Source organism: Toxotes jaculatrix, chromosome 15, assembly GCF_017976425.1.
Source record: "Toxotes jaculatrix isolate fToxJac2 chromosome 15, fToxJac2.pri, whole genome shotgun sequence".
Lineage (NCBI taxonomy): Eukaryota > Metazoa > Chordata > Actinopteri > Toxotidae > Toxotes > Toxotes jaculatrix.
Genome location: NC_054408.1, coordinates 6,220,427 through 6,247,513, shown reverse-complemented (window position 1 = coordinate 6,247,513; position 27,087 = coordinate 6,220,427). Strand labels below are relative to the sequence as shown.

At 40.3% G+C, this 27,087-nt stretch overlaps 1 protein-coding gene across 1 annotated transcript; it reads right to left on the bottom strand.

Annotated features, from left to right (window-relative positions):
- Positions 1-224: 224 nt before the first annotated feature.
- Positions 225-25,343, bottom strand: cerkl (ceramide kinase-like). The gene is made up of 14 exons (XM_041057689.1): positions 25,186-25,343; positions 23,352-23,461; positions 17,486-17,716; positions 11,299-11,430; positions 10,264-10,327; positions 8,066-8,196; positions 7,875-7,949; positions 4,925-5,102; positions 4,349-4,414; positions 4,068-4,105; positions 3,794-3,899; positions 3,583-3,679; positions 679-875; positions 225-303 (listed from the first exon to the last, which is right to left on the bottom strand). The coding sequence occupies exons 1-14, from the start codon at positions 25,341-25,343 to the stop codon at positions 225-227; spliced, it is 1,662 nt and encodes a 553-aa protein (XP_040913623.1).
- Between the last annotated feature and the right edge of the window lie 1,744 nt (positions 25,344-27,087).

Below are 27,087 nucleotides of genomic sequence, written 5' to 3'. Positions count from 1 at the left end.
GAAAAAAAAAACATTCATTAATGCAGCTTTAACAGGAAGCAACAAAACTGCCGCTTGTTTTTTGCGTCTTTCCGCTACTTTGAATGAAACTTCGACATCAGGTCACATCGCCATGGAAACCATAACGACCTAGAGGGCACTGCTGAGTTATTGTGGTTACCATGGCGAGATGTGTTAGTCTCAACAAAAACACACATGCGCACACACAGCGCCCTCTGTTGGACTCAGATGCAGCTGCAGGAGACAGTTGACTCAGCCTCATCCACCTCCTCCCCGTACAGAGTGATGAGCCGCGGGTGGACCCTGAACACACCATGCATACACACACACATTATCAGATGTATGTTTAATACAGGTGAAGTGTAAGGCCTGATTTTGTCAGTCTGATTTTTAATATGTGACATAATGAGATAAAAATGTAGAATAATGTTACAGAAGGATCAGTTCACCCAACAAAATCTTTCCATGCAGATAGTTTTTTTTTATGCTTCCACACTTTTAACATACATGTGTCTGAGATTTCTGCTTTTACCCCAATACAGTGGAGGAGAGTGGAACTTGTTTGTTTTGCTCAGTGTACATGATGTTTCCATTCTCCTGGATCATCTTCCTATCTCACTGTCACTCACTGTCTCACTGTGTTTTTTTGTCTGACAGTAGTAACAACACTCATCATACCTGACAAGCACTTCCTTGGCGATTTCCACCAGCTCCCCATCGATGTTCCAAGGGAAGGCGGTTCCCTCTGATTGGATGATGGGGGTTGTTTTGGAATCGCCCTCTTCCTCGCTGTCCTCCTCCGACCAGCCAGTCACTGAACGGGGGCGGATCCTCACTGCTGACACGGCATGCGTCTCCACAAAGGAGAAGCTGAACTGCAGGTGGACAATCAGACAGTGAGACAGATAAAGTGTGTATGTGTATGCTGAGACAGTGTGAGGACTGGTTTGAGTAGGGTTAGGCATTCAGTTTTGATGGTTAAGGGTAAGGGTCTAGGAAATACATTATGTCAATGAGTGTCCTCACAACTAGATGTGAGGAGACAGATCTAAATGTAAGACAAGAGTGTGTGTGTGTGTGTCAAACACCGGCTGAGGAGGTCAGAAGTTTGTTAGGATCCTTGTTAAGCAGCTTGTTAATCTGCAGCAGTGACTGGCTTTCTTCCTGTTTACTGTCCTGTTGTCTCTACTGTGACACCACAAGGCTCCAACAGGGGGCAGCAAAGACTGACAGACTGCTTTCTTTGCCCTTCTGTTTTATTTTATTTATTTTTTTTAATTGAAATTGAAAGAATGGATTCACAATTTTTCAAGTTGGTCTTGCAACAAAAATGGAACTAAGTACATTTACTCCAGTTCTGTCTACTATACTTTCACTCTACTTCTACTCCAGGATATCCCTCAGGAAAATATTGTACTTTTTACTCCACCACATTAATTTGATAAATTTAATTACTTAGCATATTAAGAATTGACAAACAAAACATATGAAGATCTTTTAAAATATAATGTATTGCAAAACAAATTAAACTGCATAACTGTAAAAAATTTGAGCTTAAATGAGTAATTGATTAATCAATTACTTCATTTCTGTAATTAAAAACATTAACCAGTGTTTAAGTAGTTTTTCATGTAGAAAATGCAAAACATTTCACAGTAAACTGAATATACATACTTATAAGTAAATTCAGGACTTTTACTTGTAATGGAATTTTTTTTTTTTTTTTTAAAGGTTGGTATTAATACTTTTACTCAAGTAAAGGATCTGAATACTTCTTCCCCCAGTGTAATATTCAGGTGTCCAAATGACCACTACAGCTCAGCACAGAAACACAAACAGGAAAATACCTACTTCAACAAATACAAATAAAGATGTGTCTGAGCTATGAAAGGCAGAATAAATGTGTCTGACTCCGGTTTTCAGATCACACTTCTGTAAATTCTGCTTTTCACACAGATGTCACCTGGAAGGACTGACTCAGGTGAGGTTCAGCGTCCACAGTGGGACAGGGTTGTCGTGGTTACATGTCTCCTACTCTACCAGGATGCCCCATCTTGTCACATTTGACGTTGAGCCGTCCAGATGTAGGTCAGTGAGTAAACAGCGTGTTCACTCTGCAGGACAGTGAACGCCACACTGTCAGTATATTTAGTAAGTGGGTTAGTGTGCAGGTCTCACAGGCCAGGCCAGGCCACACTACACTAAACCAGGCTAATCTACTCATTAACTAGTTTTTTCTTTCTTCTTTTTTTCGTTTTTTTTTTTTTTTTTTTTTTTTTTTTTGCTCCGTGAGGAGGAGCAAGGAGGAAGTTGAAGGTGATGAGATAAATCTAGTTGAGTAAAAAGTACAATATTTGTAGTGGAACAGAAGTATTAAGTAGCAGAAAACAGAAATATTTAAGTAAAGGTACCTTGTGTGAATAGTACTTGAGTAAATGTACTGAGAAACATTTAGGATGAGCTCAGATAATGGCTCCATTTTGGATCCAGTTCCCGGTAGGCGAAATACTCTGATTTGTTAAGCTCTGACGCTAACAAATCTCTTATCAAACCTTTAATCTCTCCTCACTCTTCTTATTCTCAACAAGCAGTGGAAAAGCTTTTCATTTTAAGCTGAATGTCGTTGCATAAATGACAAACATCCCCAGTGACAGAATCGATCAGCTGTGGCTGATTAGCATTAATTCAGTGACAGCTAAAAGGGAAAGTTGGTCTGTTCTCTGGTCAACGTTCTCTCTGCAGCCAGTGTCTGTATTCAGATAGTGTGTGTCACTCTGTAACACCACTGTACGACTGCAGACTGTGTGTTATTGTAGTTCAACAGGGACAAACAGAGTGGTGACTCATCTACAGAGAAATGATCAGAAACCTTGACACTGACATTATCACCTGTTAAGCAGATATGGAAAACTTCTCAGCAGTTGTCTGCTTCACACATCACACATCCAGCAGACATGGAGCAAGCTATGATTCATTTGGAGTCATGTTTCTGGCCACCTGCTGAATATAAGTTCAATATTCACTCTCTTCTAGCTCTGTTTTTGGTCTCCACCAACTCCTGAGGGAAATATCGGCTTATTTAGCTGCTAAATGCTACACTATGTTCACAAGCTAGTCTACAGTGTGTCTTAAGAGCTTTATTTTCTCTGAAAACAGCTGCCTGCCATGACTGTCCACGAAGCTACGAGAGCGGTGAGAAAGGGGCAACTGCGGGTTCAGGTGAAGACTCTGTAATTTCGTAATTACACCTGATCAACACCTTTCAAAAGGTCACATTGTTTCCACATCGTCATTTTATACATTATAAAACTATTGATTATAATTTCTTCAAGAATCTCCCTGTTTAAGTTTTATTCATGTCATAATAACATTTTAATCTGATCAAAATTAATATTTTATACACTATTCTACCTAATTTATTTTCAGGTTTGGAACATTAATTAAGCTGCCACTAAAAACTAAAACAAAAAAAACGATAAAATGTAGATTTAATATTGCATTTGAGTTTAATAAAATGCTTTTTCTGAACATGTTCCTGTTTGTCCTGAAGGTAAAGACTGAGTGATTGACAGCTGTCCTCACCTGTCCGCTGGAGCTGCTGTATCTCTTCAGGTGTTTGATGAACTCTGACCTGGAAGTGTTTCCCACTGCAATCAGTGCAGCGCTGCCATTTGCCAAACTGCCACAAACAGGAAGTGGAGGAGAACACTGATGAAATAACCTGCAGGGTGGTGCATTCAAGGTCACACAAGACAGGTGACTTTACTCAACTGCTCTTCATACATCTGCGTACCTGGTGTTGGGAGCCAGTCCTTGAGGTGCATGTGGACTCAGACAAGGGATGGACATGATGCTGACGCTCAGATACAGGCCCTGATTGGTCGTCCAGGACTCCTCCCCTTCTGCATCAGCCAATAACAGTAAGATAACAATAATGACAGACTATTTGACAGTCTGTCAAATTCAAATTAGCGAATTTGAAAGACTATTTGCATTAACCTGAATTAGCGTTAATCTTATGTCGAGAAACACAAAGTTTCCAACTAAAAACTAAGTACTGCTGTTACCTAACTCTGGATCATGGTCCAGATCCTGGTCCTTGTCTCTGAGAGAAAGAAGATCAAATTTTGTTTCAAACATAACTGATATTTGCATCAGTGGTACATAAGAAATAAGGCTAGGCATTTTTGCTTAAAAAAATTAATGGAACGATTCATGATTATCAAAATAAGTTTTCTGTCGATCAACTAACTGATTAATTAACTAATCGTTTCAGCTTTTAACAGACCCATGAGTTTGAAGGTTTATCAGTCACAAAAATGCTGCACAGCTCCTATGTATTTCTTACCGATGTTCAAACAGATTTCTGGTTGATTTCTTCACTGGTAGGAAAGACAGCTGACAGTCCTCTGGTCTGAGGGAGACAAAGAAATGTCAGAAAATCAACTTTTAAAATGATTATTAAAGATGGCAATCTTTCGTCCAGACTATAACGTCTCAATAACTGTTACATGGTTTGCTACTAATTTGAACACACCTTCATGTTTCTCACATCTACTACAGCAAGGTTGTACAAAACACAGTGTAGTCTGAACCCGGCATAATGACAGGTGTGTTTTGTTTGGGTGTCCCAATAAAGTCATAGCATAGTGACAGTGAAGACGCCCCCCGGGCAAGGCACCGATCCACCCCAGCTTCCCGGGTGCCTCACTAGGCAGCCCCATGCCCCAGCGCCTCCCGTGCATGTGCATGCTTGTGTGTGTGTTTCGTTCACTTGGTGTAGGTACAATGCAGAGAAATTTCCCCAGGAGGGATCAATAAAGTAATTTAAGAAAAAAGTCCCAGGCTAAAATCACACCTTATTGACTGTGTAGGGCTAAAAATTAAAAATGTATAACTTTAAAATAGTGAGTGTGTGTGTTACCGTAGTCTAGCCAGCGTCTTAACCAGAGCGTACTCTCGTCGCCGCGATGACGGCATCCACCTCTTCTTCTCGGCCCGTGCTAGACTCCGCCCGCCAAAGCCAAACATGGCGGAGAAACCAAAACGCACCAACTGACCGAGAGACGAGAAGCTGCACATGTCCACCTGCTGCTGGTGACCTGTGAGGAGAGTGAGAGGGTTAAATACAGATGTTAGAAAATGATTGTTGTGATGATGAATATTTAGCAGAAAAAATTAGGACCCTCTCCGCGTGCACACACACACACACACACACACAGCCTGTAAGGAGGCCAAGTGGTCTTATGGTGAGAAGCTCATTAATATTCATGAGAAGCAGGACTCCAAATATGGGCGACAGAAAGAGGCCAGAAGTGTGTGTGTGTGTGTGTGTGTTAATATCTATAAACTTCTGTCAGTGAGATCACATCGCAATAGAGGGACCAGTCCCTGGTTGTACATCAGTCCAGTCTGAGCCGTCTCTGAAGCAGCAGGATTCAGAGGACATTTACAGCAGATCTAGGACAGATGTGTCTCTGCTGCTATTTTTCATATCTTCAGTGGACGTTTACGTCACATGCTTTATGTACATCATGATTTATTGTTTGTTTCCACCTCACTTTGTCGCATTTTGCTTCTATGGATGCAACTTTTCCATCTCGCCAAGTTTAGTCGACGTTATGTAGATCAGTTTGCTATTATGAAAGTTGTGTATTTCAGACAATTAATGGACTGCAAAACAGGTGCATGGCAAAGGTCATGTGACCAACAGAGGCAAGTGAAGCCATCTTTAGGCTACTTCCCAGTAGCTTTGAACACTCATCACCAGCACATAATAAAATGTAAAAAAAAATAAATGTAGCTGTTGGTGTCTCCCAGGTTAAACTAAACTCCTTAATTAAAGACACTTGAAGACATTTATGTGCTGCACTTTTTGTGTGGAGCTCAGAGAAATGTTGCTGAATTTATTTTGAATTTGCCTTCTCATTAAAACAACTGTGTAGTAAATTGTCCTGTTTTACTTGAAATTAATTTGACAATTTAAGACCTGCAGATACCCTGTTCACAGTCACAATAACGATAAGAAAAATGCAGAACAATATAATCCTCAGATCATTCAGCCATAATCAGCTTTATTTTCTATCACTAAATCTAAAACAGACACATATCTGCACTTCCACTCCAGCTGCTACATAATGTTTATTTTCCCACAGACTGTGAACACAACACAAACTATAGAAATAACCAGAAAATTAAAAAAAAAAAATCAATCTCATCAAACTTATCACACCATGGAGACTGTTCACCAGGATGCTTGATAAGCCTTTAGACGGACACATACACACACACACACACACTCACGAACGCACACACACTCAGTGCGCCATCTGGCCACATACCTGCTGTAACCTACTGAACTGCTGTCTGCCCACCTGTCTGTCTGACTGACTGCCTGTCTGTCTTTCTGGATAGAATCTGATTTCCTCACCATATGGCGTGCTATCACTGTGTGTGTGTGTGTTTGATTGAATGTGTGTGTTGTGCAGGATTAAAGCTGTGACGGTCAGTGTGTCAGTGAGATCAAACCTGCAGCGCTTCTTAAAGGTGCATCCAATATTTATTTTGACCATAAAAACTACAGGTAATATACAAAGTGATCAACTGATCCACTGTTCGTTTTTATTTCAATTATCCACTGAAAATATCAGCCTGTTTTCCTGCTGTGTTGACAAACAACATTTTTGAAACGTTTTCTGTCCTCACATGATAAGAAAATTAATCATCACATACTTTTTACTTTCATTTTCTTTTTTCTACTTACCAGTACCTGTAAACTTCACAAATTAACATGCTGTTAATAAATCACATTTGTTTAATGATGTTTAACAATAAACAAGATCAAAGAGTCAAAAGCAACAAATTTGCCATTTTATCTGACAGACTATTTCTTGGCCGGAAAACATAAAATGGCAAATTGTAATTTTCAAACATGACATTTTACAACATGCGAATCAGTGAGTTTTATAGTTGCTGGTACGTGGATGTTGTGTCATTTGGACATGCGACCAGAACAGTGTGTGTGCCGGTATGTGTTGGTCAGCCAGTTTGTCGGTGCTGGAATTTGGTGCTCTGCTGACATCAGTCTGTAGCTGATGAGAAGATTCACAAAGTACTTCACCTGTGTCTTGTGAAGCTAAATATCAAGTCATTAAATCCAGAATGCAAGGATTTATTGTATCATTCATTAAATATAGTTAATCACCTAATTAAAAACCCACTATGTGCACACCAGGTTGCTAAAACAATTGCTAAAGCAGTCTCCAAAATCCAAAAGAACAAAAAACTGCTACTTCTAGTACGTGAGGCAAATTTGCTTTGATATGTTCTGTCAAATTGTACTGTACAATTGTACTATGGAACTGCTGTGTATGTCTAAAAAAAAAAACAAAAAAAAAACATTGCTGCCACAAATGGACTCATCACCTTCACTGAGCATCATAACAGTTCAGGTATGTTCACCTGTTTGTGTAGTGAACACATCTGAGCTCACCTGGTGTGCGTGGGAACAGTTTCCTGCCTGGTCATTTTAACTGTCTTCTATTGTTCAGGAATTAGATGTATTAAAGCCACTGAATACTCCCATCTGTCTCAAACACACACATATACACACACACAGCTTCCACGGTTAATTAGTGTTAATGAACCCTTCACCTCACCCCAACCTGTAATTCAAAAACAGCTACCAGCTGATTGGTCGGCAGGTATACCTGAGAGGAGGCAGGGAGAGGTGAAGGGGGCGTGGTCACAATGAGTAAACCTGTGATTCAAAGTGAAACTGATCCTGCTGTTGGACATCTGTCCAGGGCAGTCTGATTACAGATCTAAAAAAGGTAGAGCTGACCCAGGACAATCTCAGAACAAGTAGAACCTACCCAGGACAATGTGGAGGGCTGCAGTGACTGGATCTCTGACTCCATGAACAGAACAGGAAACCACATCTGTAGAGCCTGTAAAGATGGACAGACAGGCAGTTAGTAAAAGGACATTACCCCTGTCTGGCAATTTTTACATAATGTGAATTTACAGGTTGTGGATCTATTCGAGGGTGTGTCCTCTCTCTCACCAGCAGGAATGATCCCCAGTGGCAGCACTGGTTTCACTGGCTTCTCTGGAGAGTCTGCATCCAGCTGAGCTCTGAGGACCAAAGCATGACACAGCTCCGCCACCGAACCGTCCCCCCCAACACACACCACCCTAACGGACAGACAGGTGGAGACAGACAAATGTCAGAGCAAGTACACAGGTAGAATCAAACAGTCACTCATGCAAAAAAACTATGCTCTTAACTTTTATTTTTAAAATCCAGCGACAGTGAACACTCAAACAGGTGTTTTATTTTTGGTGCCTAGAACAGGTGTAGGTGACAGATGTCTTCTTCACAGGATAATTACTGAATATTCATACAAATAGCACTGGGTATCGAACCTGAACATTTTTTGCACAGAATGAAATGTGTCTGTATCACCAGCTTTTGAAATCTGAAATCAGTTGACATAATTCCTGATTTAAATCACTGTTTTGGCAATAAAATTCGAATAAAGATTAATTTAAAATTAAATACATAACATTTGTGAACTTTGGCTTCTTCTAGCAAACAAAAGGTTATGTAGAAAAACATGCTTATATGGCAACATATTTTTATGTTACAAAAAATAATCTTTTTTTTTTTTCAATCTGTACTGAAACTAGATATTGTGTTTAAAAATCACTAATGATACCAAGCCAGTGATTGACTTCAACTTCACAATTAAAGTCCAGTGGATTGCTTTGCTCTGACTGACACAAGAAGGTGAACACAGACTATTAATTAAAAAAAAAAATCTAAAATCAAAAAAGACAACTTTAATAGTAAAAGTAAATTAGATTTAAATGTTGATAAAAACTGAAATGGTTTCTGTTCTGATATTTGAAATTAAAGCCTTGGATTGTGCTCATTAATAGCACAGTCTAATCAGCACTGGACAGCGCAGTCTAGGGTGGGGCACCACAAAAGAAGTGACAACAGTGTGCGGGGTAAAGTAGTCTGTAACGTGTGATGGGGGAAGCAGTCCATGTTCCAGGCCCATATTAATAATAATAATAATAATAACAACATTAATCATAACTTGTTTGACAGGTCTGTCTGTTTTCAGGAGCTCACTGAAAAGCAAGAAGATTCATCCGCAGAGCTTGTGTTTGCAGTAAATGCGAGGTGAACAGACCCCGCCCCTGCCCCCGCCCCCTCCTCCTGTGTAAGGGATTACCTGGAGCTCCGGTTGCCACGGTGACAGCCAGCCTAATTGGCAAATGTAGGTTTCAACCAAATCCTCACCATAGCTGCCTCACAAACACACAGTCTCACACACGCACACGCTCAGCAGCTAGCTTAGCAACACTGAGCTAATCTTCTCTAAGCACATTAAGCTTTATGAGGGCTGAGCATAAAAGCTGCTTACACACACACACACACACACACATGCACACACACACAGACATGGACCATCACAGGTAGAGTGATGGGAGTTTGATCAGTGTTTTATGTGTTTGTAGTTGCAGCTGTTATTGTTGCTATTTGTTTCAGTTGCATACAATGTTATTTTCACTTATATTAAAAATGTTAGCTCAGTTAACATTTGGTGTTTGACCTCACCTGTTTGTTTGTTTGTGTGTGTGTGTGTGCGCGCGCGCCCGTGTGTGTGAGGGTGTGTAATTAGTCTGGGTCAGTGTGTTTTAGTGTCAGCCTCTGACAGTAAACTGCTGTTTAATTATCTGGTTCAGTTCAGGCATGGAAGGATGATGCCACAGTTTCAGGATGTTATATAAAAAACCGGGTCTTTATTTTATAACTAAAGCTTTATCCAGCTTTAACATGTCAGACTTTATTTTTCACTCTGTAGTATATCTGTTTACAAAGTGACCTTCTTCAAACCTCACTGCTGCTGCCATTTTTTTTCCCAATTACATAAGTTTTTGTGGTAAATTAACCACTTAGACTCCAGTTGTGCAGCAAAAATATGAAGTGGAGTATCCAGTGAAGGAAACTGCATGTTCTTTCACAGGAAATTATCAAAATTCATAGCATGAAAAAGCAACATCAGAAAATTAAAAATTGAAAATTGTAATTCACTATAAGCACTGAACACTATTTTAGTGTGCACATTATGCACTGCAAGAAATCACCTTTTTTCCCAGGGAAGGAGTGATATACTTCCAGCAAGTGTTTTGTTTTTTCTTGTTAAATCACAGAAGAGATAGAGAGACAAGGGATGAGAGACAACTAACCCATCATATTCATCCAGCTTGCATTCCTTCATCACTGAGAGAGCATGGCCCTTCCTCTCTGTCACTGGAGAGAGAGAGAGAAAGAGAGAGGGAGCGGGAGACAGGTAGAGAGAGAGGTAAACAGATGGAGACACATTGAGACGGACAGAGACAGAGTGTTCATGCATGTGTGTGGTCACATGTACACAAGCGTGCGTTCGATGGCTGCCAAAAAAAAGTCGGACAACGGATATCACACCATCTGCTGAGAGAAGGAGGAGGAGAGAAAACCAGGATAAGAGAGGAGAGGAGATGAAACGAGAGGGGGAGAGGGAGAAAAAAGGAAATAAGAAGAGGAGGCAAGGAAACGAGATGGAGGAGAAAGACAAGAGGAGGGGAGGAAAGAAAGGAAACAAGAGAGGAGATAATGATAGGAAAAGTAAGGAAAGGAAATGAGAGGAAGGGGAGGGAAAAAGAAAAAAGAGGGGGAAAGTAAAGGAAAAAGAAGGACAGGAGACAACAAGAAGAAAAGAAAGCAAACAATGACAGAAGGAAAGAAAAAGTAAAGGAACGAAAAATTAAGCAAAGAAAAGGAGACAAGAGAAAAAGAAAGGAAAGGAAAGGACAAGAAATAAGGCGAAGAACGTAAAGAAGAGGGAGGAGAAGAGAGGAGAAAAGAAGAGGAGACGAGAGAGGAAACGAGAGAAAAAGACAGGAAACAAGGAGAGGAGAGGAGCGAGTTGTCTCCCTCTGTCACAACAGATGGGCTAGGCTCCGCCCCCTGTATCAGGTTACCTAGCGACCAAAGACTGCCATTAACTCTGACCTTTGGACCTCCTCTACACACACACAGATTTCACATTCTTCCCTGATGTCGATAAAGATGGGATGTAACTGTTCAAACGGCTGCTACAGTTCTTCACACAACTTTATCAAAGTACGTGTGTGGTCATCCAAAAATCATCTCTAACCAGTGTCAATGTGATGTATGAAATCATAGTCAATACTATTTGCTGTAAAACTGATCAGAACAGATAAATAGGCGGATGGACTGACCAGTGATGTCAGTGCGGATGTCTGCCATCTTGAAAAGCGGAGCCACGTGTTCTCTGTAGATGTGAACGGCCTCCTTCTTGTGGCTGCTGGGGTTGATGAACACCTTCAGATGCCTGGGACGACTGCTGAACCCTGCACACACACACACACACACTGTAAGCAGCTACAAACACTAAAGCTCCATCACGTTCAACAGGTTTAGTTTTGATGAAAATAAATAAAGAGGAAAAGGTTTAGTCCAGTTGTCAGTAGGTTGTACATTTTTACAGATGCTGAACAGTCGATCTCTTGGTCAAGTTATTGATGGATTAATTGACACAATAATCTGACTGATCTGAATAATCTGAACTGATTAACTGATAATGAAAATAACCATTATTGATGCACCAAAGCTGACACTGTCCTTTCAGACAGTCACCAGCACTGATCACTGTCCACCCTGCCTGGATTAAACACAGATCACTGCACACTCTTTTATCATAAGTGAACACACTTTAAAAAATATGCCTACAGTTTAAAGCCCTGAATGTGACCTTAGTGTGGATCAGCAATCAGGTTGAATTTGTAACATAATTTCAAACACCAAAGTAGTTCCAAAGTCTGGATGGATGAACTGTAGATTGTACTAGAAGAGAAGGCACATGTATGCTGTTTAATGCAAAATACTGACTCCAAACTACAGACATAGACACACGCACACACACTGACCCCCTGTACCGCTCATCATTAGGCAGATTTAGAGACCGCATTATAAATCCCCATAGACCAGCACAGATCAATACACACACACACACAAGCTCCATTATCCAGCTCATTACAATAATCTGCTCCCAAAAGGCCGTGACCTCGTCCTGATAATGACCCCACACACACACACAGTGTGCACCTCCTGCCATCACTCCACCCCACGGCTCTGGGCAGGCTCTCAGGAGTTCCTGTGAGGGGGAACTACCCAACTCCCCCTCTACTCTTCTCTCTACTGGACCCCCACCATTACCAGCTTCACCCCTTTCATGCTCCCAAATAAACTGATGCCCATCTCTGATCTAATGAACATGATTCCAAATAAATGCAAATTCTTGCATTTGAAAACCCTGCTCCTTTGCTTGAAGAATTAACTACCATTAACAAATTACAGAAAGTTTACAAATTGTGATATCTGCCAAAGCTGAAGTTACTAAGTGCTGAGTTAGTAGGGTGCCCAAACCTAGTAACATTACACCTCCTTTCCACAGGGAGTATAATATACTATCAAAATCACTGTTTTGTGACTAAAGAAAACATTATTCTCAGCCGTGATCCTGAACGCCTTAAACAGGCCTCTAATCTCCATCTCTCTCTGTATGCATGATTGATGCTCTCTCTCTCTCTCACACACACAGAGTCTCATAGGAGATGATGTCATTCAATTTGTTGATATTTTTCTAAGAAGAACGGCAGACAGGCACAGAGATGTAGAGAGATCAGGTGTCCATCAGATCACCTCCCAGCCTCGGCCAGCCGCAGGTTGCTATGGAGCGGCTAAAGCGTTACCATGGTAAACAATCCCAGTGTTGTCAAGGAGAAGTGTTGAGTTTCTGACAGAGCACTGACAACTGAGCTGCTGAATGTTGTTGACAAAAAAACAGATTATATTTAGGTTGAGACTCCATCTGAGGTCAGTGAGCAGCAGCAGTCAGTTAAAGGCTTTAAACACCAGGTAATTCATCAGATTCTCTATTTGTTTAGGCAAAAAAAACTTCAAAGAATCAAAGTATTGGACAAAGTAAAAATTTGATCTGATGATGGTGCTGGATGAGAAATTAACCAAAGTTAATATAGTTCATCCTGCATGGGAACATTAATGTCTGTACAAAATTTCATGGCGATCCATCCAGCAGTTGTCAAGATATGAGTGGGGCCAGAGGGGCCCTGGGGACAACATTTTCTGCAGAGCAACTACTGACCCAGACTCTCTAGACTCAGATTCTCTAGAGCTGAAATTAATTATGGGCATTTGTCACTATTTTCTGACATTTTAAAGCAATCAATCAATTACTAAGAAAAATAATTGTGAGACGAATAAAATTCTTGTTGGTTATTGCTTTACAGTTCCTCTGTGATAGGTTAATACTTCCTTGCTTGAGGTTTTCTATGTTACTTACATTTAAATTATGGTTAAACTTCATTTAAAAACCACCATGTTTTTTCTTACCTCTCGACAAGCAACATTTGAGTTGCCAGGTTGCATTAAAATCAGTGTGTGAAATACGGGGGGTGGCAGAGGATTTGACCTGTATCGTATATTAATTAGGTGGGTGGGGTACGAATGTGTGCTGTTTCCTGACAAACTAATAAAGCCCTCAACCTGAACATGAAAGAGGGGGACAGGTAGGCATGTCACTATGGATACAGTCACTTACATTACGGACACCAGTTAATTTGTAACAGACAGACAGAGACAGGACCATAAAGGTGTCCACCTCAGACTGAATACTCTTTTTTTGTTAAAAGATACAAGCTAGGAGAAAACAATAATTAAATCTGTCGCATCAGCTGGGGCTGAAGTCTGAAGATTAAAAAAAAAAAAAAAACTGAAGGCGTAGAGTTACCAGACCTCTGTTGTGTGCTCCTCATTTCTTTTCTGCTTGAGAATCATATACATCGCCACTAGTTAAACACATCCGAATCTCCGACTGAGCCGCTGGTAGTTGAGTTGCATTTTGGGTAATGTAGGCATCATATTTTCACAAAGAAGGCAAACGGTATGAAGAACTGTTATTTGTTTGTTTTCCACTCTTCCTTTGTGCATTAGGGATTTCCTAGCCATTGTATAGTGTGGAAGTAGCAGTTATCTGTTTGCCGCTTTGCTAAGCTTTTGTGAGAAAGAGCAGAATGATACAAAAACATAAACAGTTTAATCAGTGGAGTACTCTTTTCATCCATATCATATCAACATTTTAATCTGAGAAACTTCATAGTTGTGAATCAAGACATTCAATGTTTACACCTGTTAACTAAATTTGTCAGATATATTTAATGAACATTTCACACATTATGCTGCTCATCTCATTATCAGCATTACTTAGACCGTCACTAATAACTGTTGTTTTTGCCTTATTAGCCAAAAAAAAGTGATCAAATGTCTTTCAGTTCTTATTTTAGCCTAAAGTTACTGAAAGATAAACCTGAGATTCATAACTGCATTAAATAAATGCTCTCAAACCTCATTCTTATCATCCACACACACACACAGACAGTGTGTTGATGCTGTCGCTTTTTTGATCCCGTGACACCTTACAGTCCCACCAACTGACCCCTGCAGCCTCTTACAGATTGCACTTTGTCACTGTGAACCCAAAGTAACAGCTCTGTAAGCGAGCAGAAAACTCAACATTAGATTGACAAGACAATTGATCTGGGAGGAGTTGCGTCAGCACCTGGCAGCCTGGGCGAGCTCAGTCCGGCCGTCCCGTGAGCTCCACCGCCGCCACCGGCTTGTCAGTCTGTTGTGCTCTTAAACAACTGCGGTCAATCCATCCCGCCGTCTGACTGCGTGTATGGAAACAGACTCTATACAGCACCACTGCTCGCCTTTTGTCACTCTGACTGCCTTTCACTCTCTGCACAGCGTTCTGCAGCTGCTTCACACAGCAAACAGTACAGAATAACGCTCTGGAAACAGGAAGTGTCTGCTCTCTGCTCACCATTGTGCGGCTGAATGTTTGGACCTGAAGGTTAAGAAGTGGCGGTGGACTGCCCGCTCCACAACACCACGATTCGCAAAACAATAAGCTTTTCACACTGACCTCTGGCTGGAAAATAGGCTTAATGTCCGCACAGCAGCAGAGCGACCGAGTGTGTGTGTGTTTACCTTTCACACACACACATACACACAGACTCTTCTGCTGCGGTGTGCAAAGTCACAAAAGCCATCACAGTTTGATGTGCACTGTGACCATGCGAGCTGACACACGACCTGTGAGCCATTCATGTGTGTGTGTGTGTGTGAGGCCAAAGGCAAACACTTAAAGAAGTTGTGACTTTGGTACAGGGCCTCATGGGTAATCTGGTTTGATGGACAGACAGACGGACAGACAGACAGGTGACCAGTGATAACGTGTCAGATCGATGCCATGGTGACAGGATGACAGTGGCGTGTGTGCGCGACCTTTGACCTCTTAATTTATGAATAGGTTGTAATGTCTCTGTTGGAGCTGACGTCTTTGGATGAACATGAAAAAAAAAACCTGAAATGAAAAGTGAGTGTGTGTGTGTGTGTCTGAGTTAAGTCCATACACCCAGGACTCCAACATTTCTATTGTGTGTTAAGTGTCAGCCAGGCACCGCCCACTACAGTGCACCTGGGAAACCAGCGTCTGGGAACTTCACCCGGCAGCAACATCCAGAACTTTATTAAACAGGTCCTGTCAGGAGCTAGCTTGCTTTCTGTAGTGACACTTTCCAGTTACACACAGTAAGTTAATCTATTAAAAATATCAAATAGTGCAGCTTTAAAGGAAGAATTTAATCCGTTAATCGTGTGTAATACACGATTAAACAATTTATTTCTGTCTTTCTGAGACTCAGGTCAGAAGTTCACTATAAATCTTGAGTCTGTGGTTTTCCCAGTTTGTTGTGGTAAACTGGATTCAGAGCTCTGACCTCAACCTCATCCAACACCTTTGGATGAACTGGAACACCAACTGTGAGCCAAACCTTATTACCCAGAATCAACGCTAGACTTCACTAATGCTCTTGTGGCTGAATGGGAGCAAACCGCCGCAACCAGGTTCACAAATCTGGTGGAAAGCCTAAAACCAGAAGAGTCGAGGCTGTTACAGCAGCCGATTAATGCTCATGGTTTCGGAATCACTTGTTGAACTATCACATACAAGTGTCGTGCCCACATACTTGACCTTGTAGTGTATATTAACTAATGTCTCAAGTCGCTTTCATCTTGAACCCAAGTGAACTAGACATACACACGTTCACGTAGACAGTATTTTAGCTAATCTCTCTCACAGACAACATGATTCAACTGCTGACGGCATGTTACTGAGTACTGCTGAATGTGTGTGTGTACGTGTGAGTGTGTGTAATCTGTGTCTCTTTGTTCCGGTGGATTAGCAGATTAGCTCTCCTGCCTGATGTAACCGTGACTCACGTCATTAAACTGAGAGATGAACAAGCTGACAGAAAACAATGAAATTATAATCTGAGCAGCGAGCACTGCATCTGTCTGACAACTAGCTAATCCTCGGACATGGGAAAGTTTGCAAGTTTTGTTTCATATCATGCCACTTTAATCCATCCATACATGGATGCTGCAGACAAAGATGCAGCATGTCCCTTATGGGTGGCAGCAGTGCTGAAACACCCAGCAAGTTATTATATATATATATATATTATATCATTCCAGTTTTCTTCAAACTATAAAAAACAGAGTCTCTGGAGATTTTTAACTCTCAAGCACAATTTCATGGCAATCCATCCAATAGTTACTAAGATGTTTCAGTCTGGATCAAAGTTGTGGACAGACTTTTAGAAAACTTTTAAAGAAACTTTTTAGAAACTCCATCTTTGGGTTCTGTATTGCCTCCATGTAGGACTAGTGGTCCTGGATGGCCATCTGATGGCGCACAGACATTTTAATAACTCATTGATGAACAGAAAGAACATTGAAAATAAAAACAAATAAGATTAAAGCCAATGTTCTTTGCAACTTATGTTCTTCTTGAGATTTACTGAAACCTGAGTGACTAGTATGTTCCTTCTGGTGGCCATCGAGATCTGTGTTACATGGTCTGACAAGTCCTGGATCAGAATTTGGTTCTGCCCCCAATAGTTGCTTTTGCTTACAGTATCACTGCCCATTATTTACTGTTGCTGGTCTGACAGTAAACATAATCTTTGAGGGCATTTGATTAATTAATGCTTAATAATTATTACATGACAAAAAATGATCATTTAGATTTAGATATTGATATTTAAAATTTACACAACTTAATTAATGCACGATCACAAATTATATCAAATGTGACATTATTCAGAATTAAGTCTGCTGATTTACCTTGTATCACAGTGTAGTGATTATCACAAATGTATCTGTGTTGTGTTTGTATCAGATCTATATATTTCCCCCTCGACTCACAAAGACCTGTACTTCATATTGCATGACCATTTGAAATGTGTGTGTGTGTGTTACCTGTGAGCAGCTCCTTCAGGGTGTTGTACCAGGTGTGTGTGTGTTCGGCAGAAGCATTGTGGAGGTGTAGCGTGTCCTCCTCCAGCCTCCTCCCTCTCCTCTTGCAGCAGAACAGAGCCACACCGAGCACGGCTCCCCCTGACTGCTGCCCCGCCGCTCGCCGCCGCTTCACCTTCACTGCAAACACGTCCTGCAGCAGCACCACACCTGGCTGCAGCACGCACGCCTCACCTGTAGAGGTAGGGGACAAGTTAACACACAGCACCTGAACACAACACACACGAATGTGATGTTTTTTAAGATTACTGCTCACTATTATGTCCAAACGTGTTTGTTATTGTTTCAGAAAGATCTGAACTCTTACGTAGGAGATATGAAGATTGTTGGAGAGGCAGAAACAAGACTTATTCCACTCTTAATGCTAAGCTATGCTAAGCTAAGCTAGGCTAAACCTATGTCTGTACTGGACGCAGAAAGAAAAAACTAATATGAATCTTCTCATTTGATTCTGGAGAAAATGAAAAAAATAGTATTTTTTGAAAAATACTATTTTTTTATTTTTAATAAAACCTTTAATTAGAAATTAGGTTTGGATTTTGTGAATAACTGTCTGTTCATCATTAGCTGGACAAACTAATATGAACACCTCAGAGTATCAGCGAGGAGGTGTTCATATTATTTTGTCCATCTACTTTGTCATTCATAGGAAAATGAGAGCGTAACACAATGCTGCTGGTTCATCTGTGTTCACATTACATAATATTATTAACTGTATTAATCACTAATCCGCAGATCAGCAGAACTTATAGTAGCACCTGTCAATCAATCAGAGTAATCAGAAAGGAATTCTGAAATCTGATTGGTTCACGTCCAATTACTCATCCAGTCTTCTGAGGATGTCAGCAGAGCTCAGAGTTACATAACATACACACGCAGACACACGCTCTCTTTATTCATACCATGTTTGTGAATAAACAAGCTGATACAATGCAGCGGAGTTCAGTTCAGTCTGCTGCCTGTTTGCCCCAGTGGCCGACTGTGGTACTGCAACTACAAAATCCCCAAAAAGACCAAACTGCATTTACCCAAGTGCCATCTGGAAAACTGCTACAGGACACCTCCAACTGCAGACAAGGTCAACTGTCACTATTACTAATTATTATAGCTTTGGATTTAAACCATGTCACCATCTATTTTAATGAGAGCTGAAATCACAACGTCTCATCTGGGCTAGCCTCCGTTCCACTAGCTCTCTTCTGCCGAGTGACATTGAGCTTGCAAACATGAAGGACTTATGAGAAATGATGTTTGTTAAAGGGCAATAAAAACATAAACATTAAATAAACAAATGACATTAAAATGTTCCCAGTGATTATAGTATAGTATAGATTATATAACATAATCCACTGTACATGTGTTCAATAGTTAATGTGAAGCTGATATGAGCTTCTTGTGTATTTGACATGAAAATGGAAAATGAAATTTATTTTGAAGATCCATGTCACAGCCGGTGGACAAACATCTGTACATGGAAAAAAAACAAACTCCTTAATGCGATAAATTAATCCACTTTAATCATCAGAAATAATCAAATCCATCCAGATTTCTTTGTTATTTATCGATGCATATTTAAAACTCAAATGTTTTACAGCCCTGCAATAGACAGAAAACAGTAATAAATTCTGTATGTGATATGTAACAGACCTGGAGATTCGAGCCCAAACCAAAGTGTCACCCAGCTTATGTTTACTTCATAACAGCTATTTATAGCCACAAACCTTTTTTGTTGATGCTTTCAGAGCTGATCCGCTCAGCATGTTTAATCTCATCTGAGTTATGTCCTCTGAAGAATGACCTCTGAAGGGCATTACTAATTTATTTTTTTTTATTTGTTTGGGTCTGACCATTCAGTGAACAGCAACAAAAGGAACCCCGAACACCGTAATTTGAAAAACATTCTTCAGACATATTCATCAGCAAACAGTTGTATTTGATGATAGCTGATTAACCCCTCCTCTCTATGAAATACCCTCCTGCTGTTATCAAATATCACATTCCCCAAACCACCCACCCCTCATCCACCCGGAGAGGCCAGCGTCCATATGTCAGCATCACAGTATGTCTGTCCCTGCTTCATTCTCTGCTCATTGTGTTCATTTCAGTTTTGTAAATGTTAAAAGTTATGCTCTGTTTTTTTGAATATGACTCAACAGACTTCTTAATGGAGGACAGACCACTTTGAGTGATAATGATACAGAAGCTGAGAATTTACAGGACTGAAAATTATTTGCTGAAGTCATGACATGCTCATGACATTTTAAAGCTGAATTAATACAGAAAGACTAAACAACCACCTGAAAAACACACTTCAACACCTCTGCTTGTTGAAGTTGTTATGGTGAACACATGAGCGAATAGTTGCTTATTTACACACCCAACAGACACAGAACAACATCATCATCCTGAGAAAAATACCTAGCTCTCTTCAGAAGATAAATGTTCCACTTTTTTTCGCCAGCTAGATGCTAATTTTGTCAGTCTGCAGTTTAGTGCTGAAGAGGTACAGTACAGCAGGTTTATTAGAGCTTGTTTGGTGAAAACATCTGCCTTCTACAGCTGGAAACAGCGTTGATAAAAGTGATGAAAGAGATCCAAAACAATAAATATTCCATTAAACCAAAAACGATGAGCTCAAAAAGGTAAAAGGCTAAAAAAAAACCTGTATATCTTTGTCTTTGTCAGCTTACTCAAATTGCAATTCATAGTTATCTTTCTCAGTTTGCTTTGGCAACACATGTGGCATCCCCACAGAGAAAGTGGAAATAAAAAAATGAAACTGAAAGAGAGACAGATTTCCCATCCACCCCAATAAAGATGACTCTGATCTGAGTTGACAGAACCTACAGAGCTGCTGCACACACACACAGACACACACACGTTGTATTGCCCATCACAGGTAGTGTGTTGGTTGGTTCCAGATGGAGATGAGTTTCCTATCATGCCCCCCACCAACCCACTGAGTCAACACACACAGATACAAACACACACACACACACACACACACACACACACACACACACACAGATACAAACACACACACACACACACACAGGTTGGTGTGTTGTGTGAGGACATCCATTACAATAACTAATACGATCGCAACTAAATCCCCAAACCAAACCTACAATTTAGTCTTGACCCTCAAACGGCCCTTTGAAGTGGTGAGGGTCGGCTAAAATGTCCTCACCATGATGGTTCCCAACAAAAAATGTCCACACAACCATAAAAAGATGTGCACACACACACACAAACATATGTGCTATGTTGGTATTATGAATATTTTCAGGACGATGTACGAACTTCCTTTCTCCCTTTCTTCTAATTTTAACCTTTACAGTAAAAACAAGTCAAAACAAAAATAAATGGTGGTTAGACGTGTAGGGACAGCAAACACACATACACAGTGGCAGTCCGGTCTCATGGTGACCAGGCCATGTGGTTGACTGTGGGGAGTTATGGATCCTAGTTTACACACACAGTCACACACACACACACACAGGTTTTTTTGTGTGTGTAGTGAAACCGAAGACGTTAGTCAGAAGTGTGAATCGGAGTGATAGCAAATTCAAAATGCTGTTGCAGCTGAGAACAAAACATGTTGCCACAGTTGCTCAATTCACCCACAGTTGATCCATAATCCATATGTGACTTAATTTAAGCCGCAGGTTGTATTCTAAGTTTCCTCAAATTGACATTGGAAATCTTAGTTGCCTCCTCCCCTGATTTTTTCTCTCCAGCTTGTACTTTCAACTTCATATTTATATTTTCCATTCATGATTCATGAGAGGGAAGGCTTCACACCAATCCAGGCCTTGAAGTGCTCTTATGTTATCTATACAGAAAATTAACGGGATTTTTACCACCAGTGCCAGTGGCACCCTGAAATATCTCCTCCCTCTTTGAAACTTTATCTAAATCCTCTGCGTGTATGCTCCATGATTTCATGACAGTACAAAGCAGTAACATACACTGGTTTCCTGTATACTGACTGCAAATTGTAAGGGGTGGGTGCAATATTGAAATTCTTTCAAACTGCTGTGGGTACAATACCCCAGGTTCAGTACTGATACAAAACACTGTGTGTCTGTCTGACAGCTCAGGTCTCACCTCCTTGACGGGACAGACAGACAGAGAGGCTGCTGGGTGAGACAGGATGAATTCATGTGTAGAAATAAACAACAACAGCTGATCCATTTATATAGAAATATATAATCAACACACACACAGTCAGCCTGTCAGCATGCTGTGTGTGTGTGTATGTGTGTGTGTGCACGTGTTAATCTCCTCACACTGAGAGACTCTAATAACCCCCCACAGGCCGAACCAACTGCTCTCTACTACTGCCAACACACACACACACACACACACACACAGTTCTGGCTTAATGACATTAGCTTGGATGAAATACAGAAAAACAGATTGGCTTCAACCATACACACACACACACACACACACAACACACACACACACACACACACAATGAATGTATTTACACCTTCATCCTGCTCCACTAACCAGTTCTGTTTGAATGGATTTCAACCAAAAACACAAAACACAGGACATTACCAAAATAATACTGTAATATTACCACAACATGACCGAACCAGGGACTGTTAACGTTTGCAGGATCTATCACACCATCTCTTCCAAATTGCAGAAAGCTTCCTTTTATCGAAATCAGTCTCATCAACTGTGTGTCTTTAAATGTGTTTGTTTTATCTTGCTGGATATGTAGCTAGCCTGAAACCAAGCTTCTGCTACTGCTTGTAATCACGCAGAAAGAAGTCTCTTTCTGCAGGAGTCTGCTGTGATCAGAGCTGCAGGAAACCAACAAAAATACATTTGTGCACATTATTAATTAACATTATGTTTCCAGATTTAATAATGCATTCACCTCAAAAATGAAAATTTCTTTCCCTTACACTAGTGCATTAGCTGCTTTTAACAATAAAATGTATCAATATCGCTACAGATATTTGTGCTGCTGGCCCCAGTATTACATGGTATTGGACCAAAATCAAATTTAGTGTTATTGCCCGCCCTTAATGCATTTATACATTATCTTATCTGGCTGATATTACACTTTACTGATGATAAGTGTTCATATCTGTTCATATGTAATTACATTATATGACTCTCATATACATGAAACTTATGGGAACCACCACTGCTTTATCTTAGGTCTGATGTAAGTTTTAAGAGTACAACATTCATCCTAAACCAGCAGCTAAATCAATTCAAGTTTATTTTCTTAAACTTCTACCATAAAGACATAGACTGTACTTCACATTTAGCTTTGTCTTCGTGCTGATTTCCAAATATAAAACATGTTTTTGTGTTGTTTATAACACTTATTTTTTCTGATGGATGTATTGTTAATATATAGCAAAGCTTACAGACAGTTAAATAATCAAAGCTACTTTATTCAGTATCATAGAAAGTCAGTGTTAAGAAGCTCTTAACAGCACGCATGTGCGCTCGCTCTTAAGTACCGCTTTGGGAAACACTTTTATTTTTAAGAAATTTAAGAGTGTTCATAAATGCTTTTAGAAAATCCTCTTTACTCCTAGGATCGATTGTTATCGGGAAACAGGGCCCTGGTTTTCTTTCCCACCTCGGATAAAGAGCCATGGGAAGCATGCAAACTGTCCCCCATGCAGTGAATGTGTGTGTCCAGATGTCAAGTTTCAGGTGGTCTCAACATGACAGAACTTCTCCATTACAGCACCAGCTGCCTCCACATACATGCAGTCTGTCTGCCTGTCACCAGTGATCACCATGACAACCTGTTACCGTGGAAACTGACCTGTGGGGGTCTCAGGGATGATGGGGGTCCAGGTCAGTCTGGTTCGGGTGAGTAGTACGTCGTGACTCTTCTTCCCCACTTTGAAGATCCCGCGCAGCACAACACACTCACTTACACACACACACACACACACACACACAGACTTTATTTCAACCAGTCAGAAGTCATTTGCATGCATTTATCAATGAAGAGACTGATAAATCAATCAGCAGGTCATACTGATGATCAAGGCTGCAACTAACAATTATTTTCATCACCATTTAATCTACCCATTATTTTCTCAATTAATTGTTTGATATATAAAATGTCCAAAAATAGTGGAAATGACCGGTTATAACTGAACTGTTACAGCTGTTTTGTCGAGTGGTCGGTCCAATTAAGGAATGTTAATGTTAAATTACTTTTACAGGTATTTAGTCATAAACCAAAGTATTGGGACAAACTGAAATTTAGATCTGATGATGATGCAAGAGGAAAATTCTACATGTTGTCCCTCCAGTATCGATCACTGATGGGACAACATGCTTTTGTCCAAAACAACATGTCATCAAAATGCAGCTGTCCAATATCAAACCCAAACTAACTTCAACTTGGTGCACTCACTGCAGATTCTGCAGGGTAAAACTGTCAAACTATCTTCAGCCTCACATTAAGTGTGTTCCAGGCCACATTTTCATGCACATTTTTAGTTTGCGCATGATAAAAACCTGACTGAAAACACTGCCAATTTGAAAAAGAGGGTTCGGGTCAGTGGCAATACTGCAAAAAATATTTTTTTGTTTGTCTAATGTGGAAACTTGAATTCTGAATAAATCAGCCGATGCTGAGATGTGGTTGCCCCTTGAGATGCCATTAGCTGGCAATTTCTGAGGTTGGTAACTTTGTGTCGTGTGTTTGTTATGTAATGTATGTGAAGCAGCGGACACCTGGGGGCAAAAGAAAAGCTTCAGACAACATTTTCTGGTGATAGAGTGAAATCAAATCAAATCACATTACAACAGCAGCCATGGGATGGTGAAGCTTCGGCTGCTGTTGCTGCTGATTGTGCTTCAGTTGTTATGATTACTGTGATACATTAGTTTCTAATGGTTGTAACACTAACTACATTTGGGGGTTTTGTGTGTGCAGTGAATTGATATGATCATGCCAGCTGTGCGTTGAATTGAATCTACTGTATACCTGAACTACTGAGGTGTAATAACACATCTGTCATATCTGACAGAAGGGCCTCAGGAGTAGCCACGGTACAGCCACTGTAGCCGTATTCATAGCATCATAGAATCAACCAGAAACGCAGCTGTACTCATATCATATACTGATGGAGCTCGGCCTTTCTGTAATATCTACATAGTGTAATAACTGGACTGGTTCTATGGCTCAGGACAAAAGTAAAAAACACTGTGAGAGAATACAAAATAAAATACAAAATAAAATATTCCCACTGTTCCTCCTTAGAAACCTGACAAGAGTTGTAGAGAACTGATCTCAACCTGAGGAGCACGTGGTTCTTCAGCTGATCTGAAAGCAGTGAAATGAACTTTCACAGTTGTAGTTACATACTGAAGCATTAATCATTTCAGAAGATCCATTCTTTTACTTTTATTTTGGTAAAGTTTTGGCTGCAGGGCTTTTAATTCAAAAGAGTGGTGTGATTTTTAAAAAAATATACTTTACCTGAAGTGAAGGATTCAGGGAACCTCTTTAACTAAACTTAAAGTTAACTCTGCTTTGTTCTCTGATTCCTCAGTTTGTTGTATGAACCATTCACAGATCTCTGTGGTTCTGAGTAGAACCTGGACCTGAAGGAAGAACTGCAGGAGAGGCACTCACTCACCTGTGCTCTTCTTCCTCCTCCTCCACCTGCTGCTGCGCTTCTTCTTGTCCCCGCTTCTCACTCTCCTTCTTCTTCTTCCCGCTTCGTTTCTCTTTTTTCTTCTTTTTCTTAGTGCTGTCTTCCTGCTCTCCCTGCAGCTCCTCCTCAGGCTCCGACATGTTTATTGACTCAAAACAAACAAACAAACAAACAAATGGACAGACAAAACAAACACAGTCCCTCTCTGATAAACAAAGCGGCAGATAAACGTGCAGTAAGCTGATCAACACCGCCAGGTTACGGTGTATTTCCGGGGTCTTGTCGCTATGGAGACTGGCATGGGCTTTATCGTGCAGACTCACAGCTCGAGCACGCGGCAGATCCACCGGTGAGTAATCAGAGGGCGTGCGCGCTCCTGCACACATCCTTGGGATTCGCGGGAGCGCGTACAGAGAGAGAGAGAGAGAGAGAGAGAGGGGATACAGACGAGTTTAAACTTGCGTCTTTCCATCAGTTTGTGATCGATTAGAGAGCACGAGAAGTTTTCAGATCCTCAAGTCAAATAAAAGTGCTAATACCATCCTGTTAAAATACTGCAAAGTCCTGCAGTCAAAACATAACTGAAGTAAAAGTATGTATTATCACGAAAATGTACTTGAAGTAAATCCAGCAAACCTCACAATACAGTGATTCATATTACAGCAACTGAAACTTTTAATGTCTCTGGTAAAAGAGATTTTAATCTCAATGAGACTTTTCCCTGTTAAATAAAGGTTAAATGAAAATAAATAAATGATGTCTCAATTATAATAATTCTGATGATATTTCAGAATTATTATAATTTTACTATTACCCTGTATACACATTTTATCATAACCAGTCTCTCAGGCAGCTAATTTTCAGTGGAAAAATTCTAAAAACCCACTGTATTCTGTAAAACATCAGACAGACAAAGAAACAGCTTTGAAGAATGAAGAGGAGCTGCAGCAGTTTCCCAAGATTGAACTGATAATGAAAGAAATAATAATGAACTCTATTATGTAACCTGAAGAAAGTAATGTAATTTAAGGGCATTACAGACCCACTGTCCAGCAGATGTGTAAGTTCAAATGGTATGTTTCTAGTATCAGTTTCTAGTATCCGTAAACTTGGTGAGGTGAAATGTAATTCTTTCAAGTTTTAATTTACTAGCTATTCTCAAATGTATCAAATAGGCAGCAGAAAGAGGCAGTACACACCAGCTTCCAGGCAGTTGAGGTGTATTATTAAAAGAAAAAAAAGAAGAGGAAGAAGTTAAACACACAAATAAAACGGATAAGAAAAAGTAGAATTGTTGAATTCACCTTCAGACACTTAGTTTCATTATCAGTTACTTTTACTGTACGTTGGTTTATAGTAATTCTTGCTGACTGGTCAGTTTTACACCAACAGCAAAGCACTGTTAACTATTGCTGTTATTGTTACAGTAAATATGCAGAGCAATATCTTGTTGCAACACGATAGCACGATTTCCAACAGTGTAGACTCCTTGTTTTATTTCACATTGGATTTGTGCACAGATCATGTCATGGTGTAGATTTTCTGGTTTGATAGAGTCAGTTCATTGTTATCTCTTTGTGGACACCTGTTGTAAATGACCATGTGCCAAATGAACAAAAACAGAGAGAGACTGCTCCTTTGCAATGTCTTTGTAGTCAGTTTAACTCATGATTAGCTCGGTTTCAGGTCAAATGCTAACAAAGCGTGAAGTGTTAATACTGTTGTTACTTGCAGGTTAATATACCTTGAGCACTGATTGTTGAAGTTGTCATCATGATTTTAACAGACACTTGCCAGCCAATCAGAAAGCAGGATGTGCCCTGGCTGTGGTATAAATACCATTTCATGAGCTACAAACACACAGCGTGTGTGTTGATGACAGAT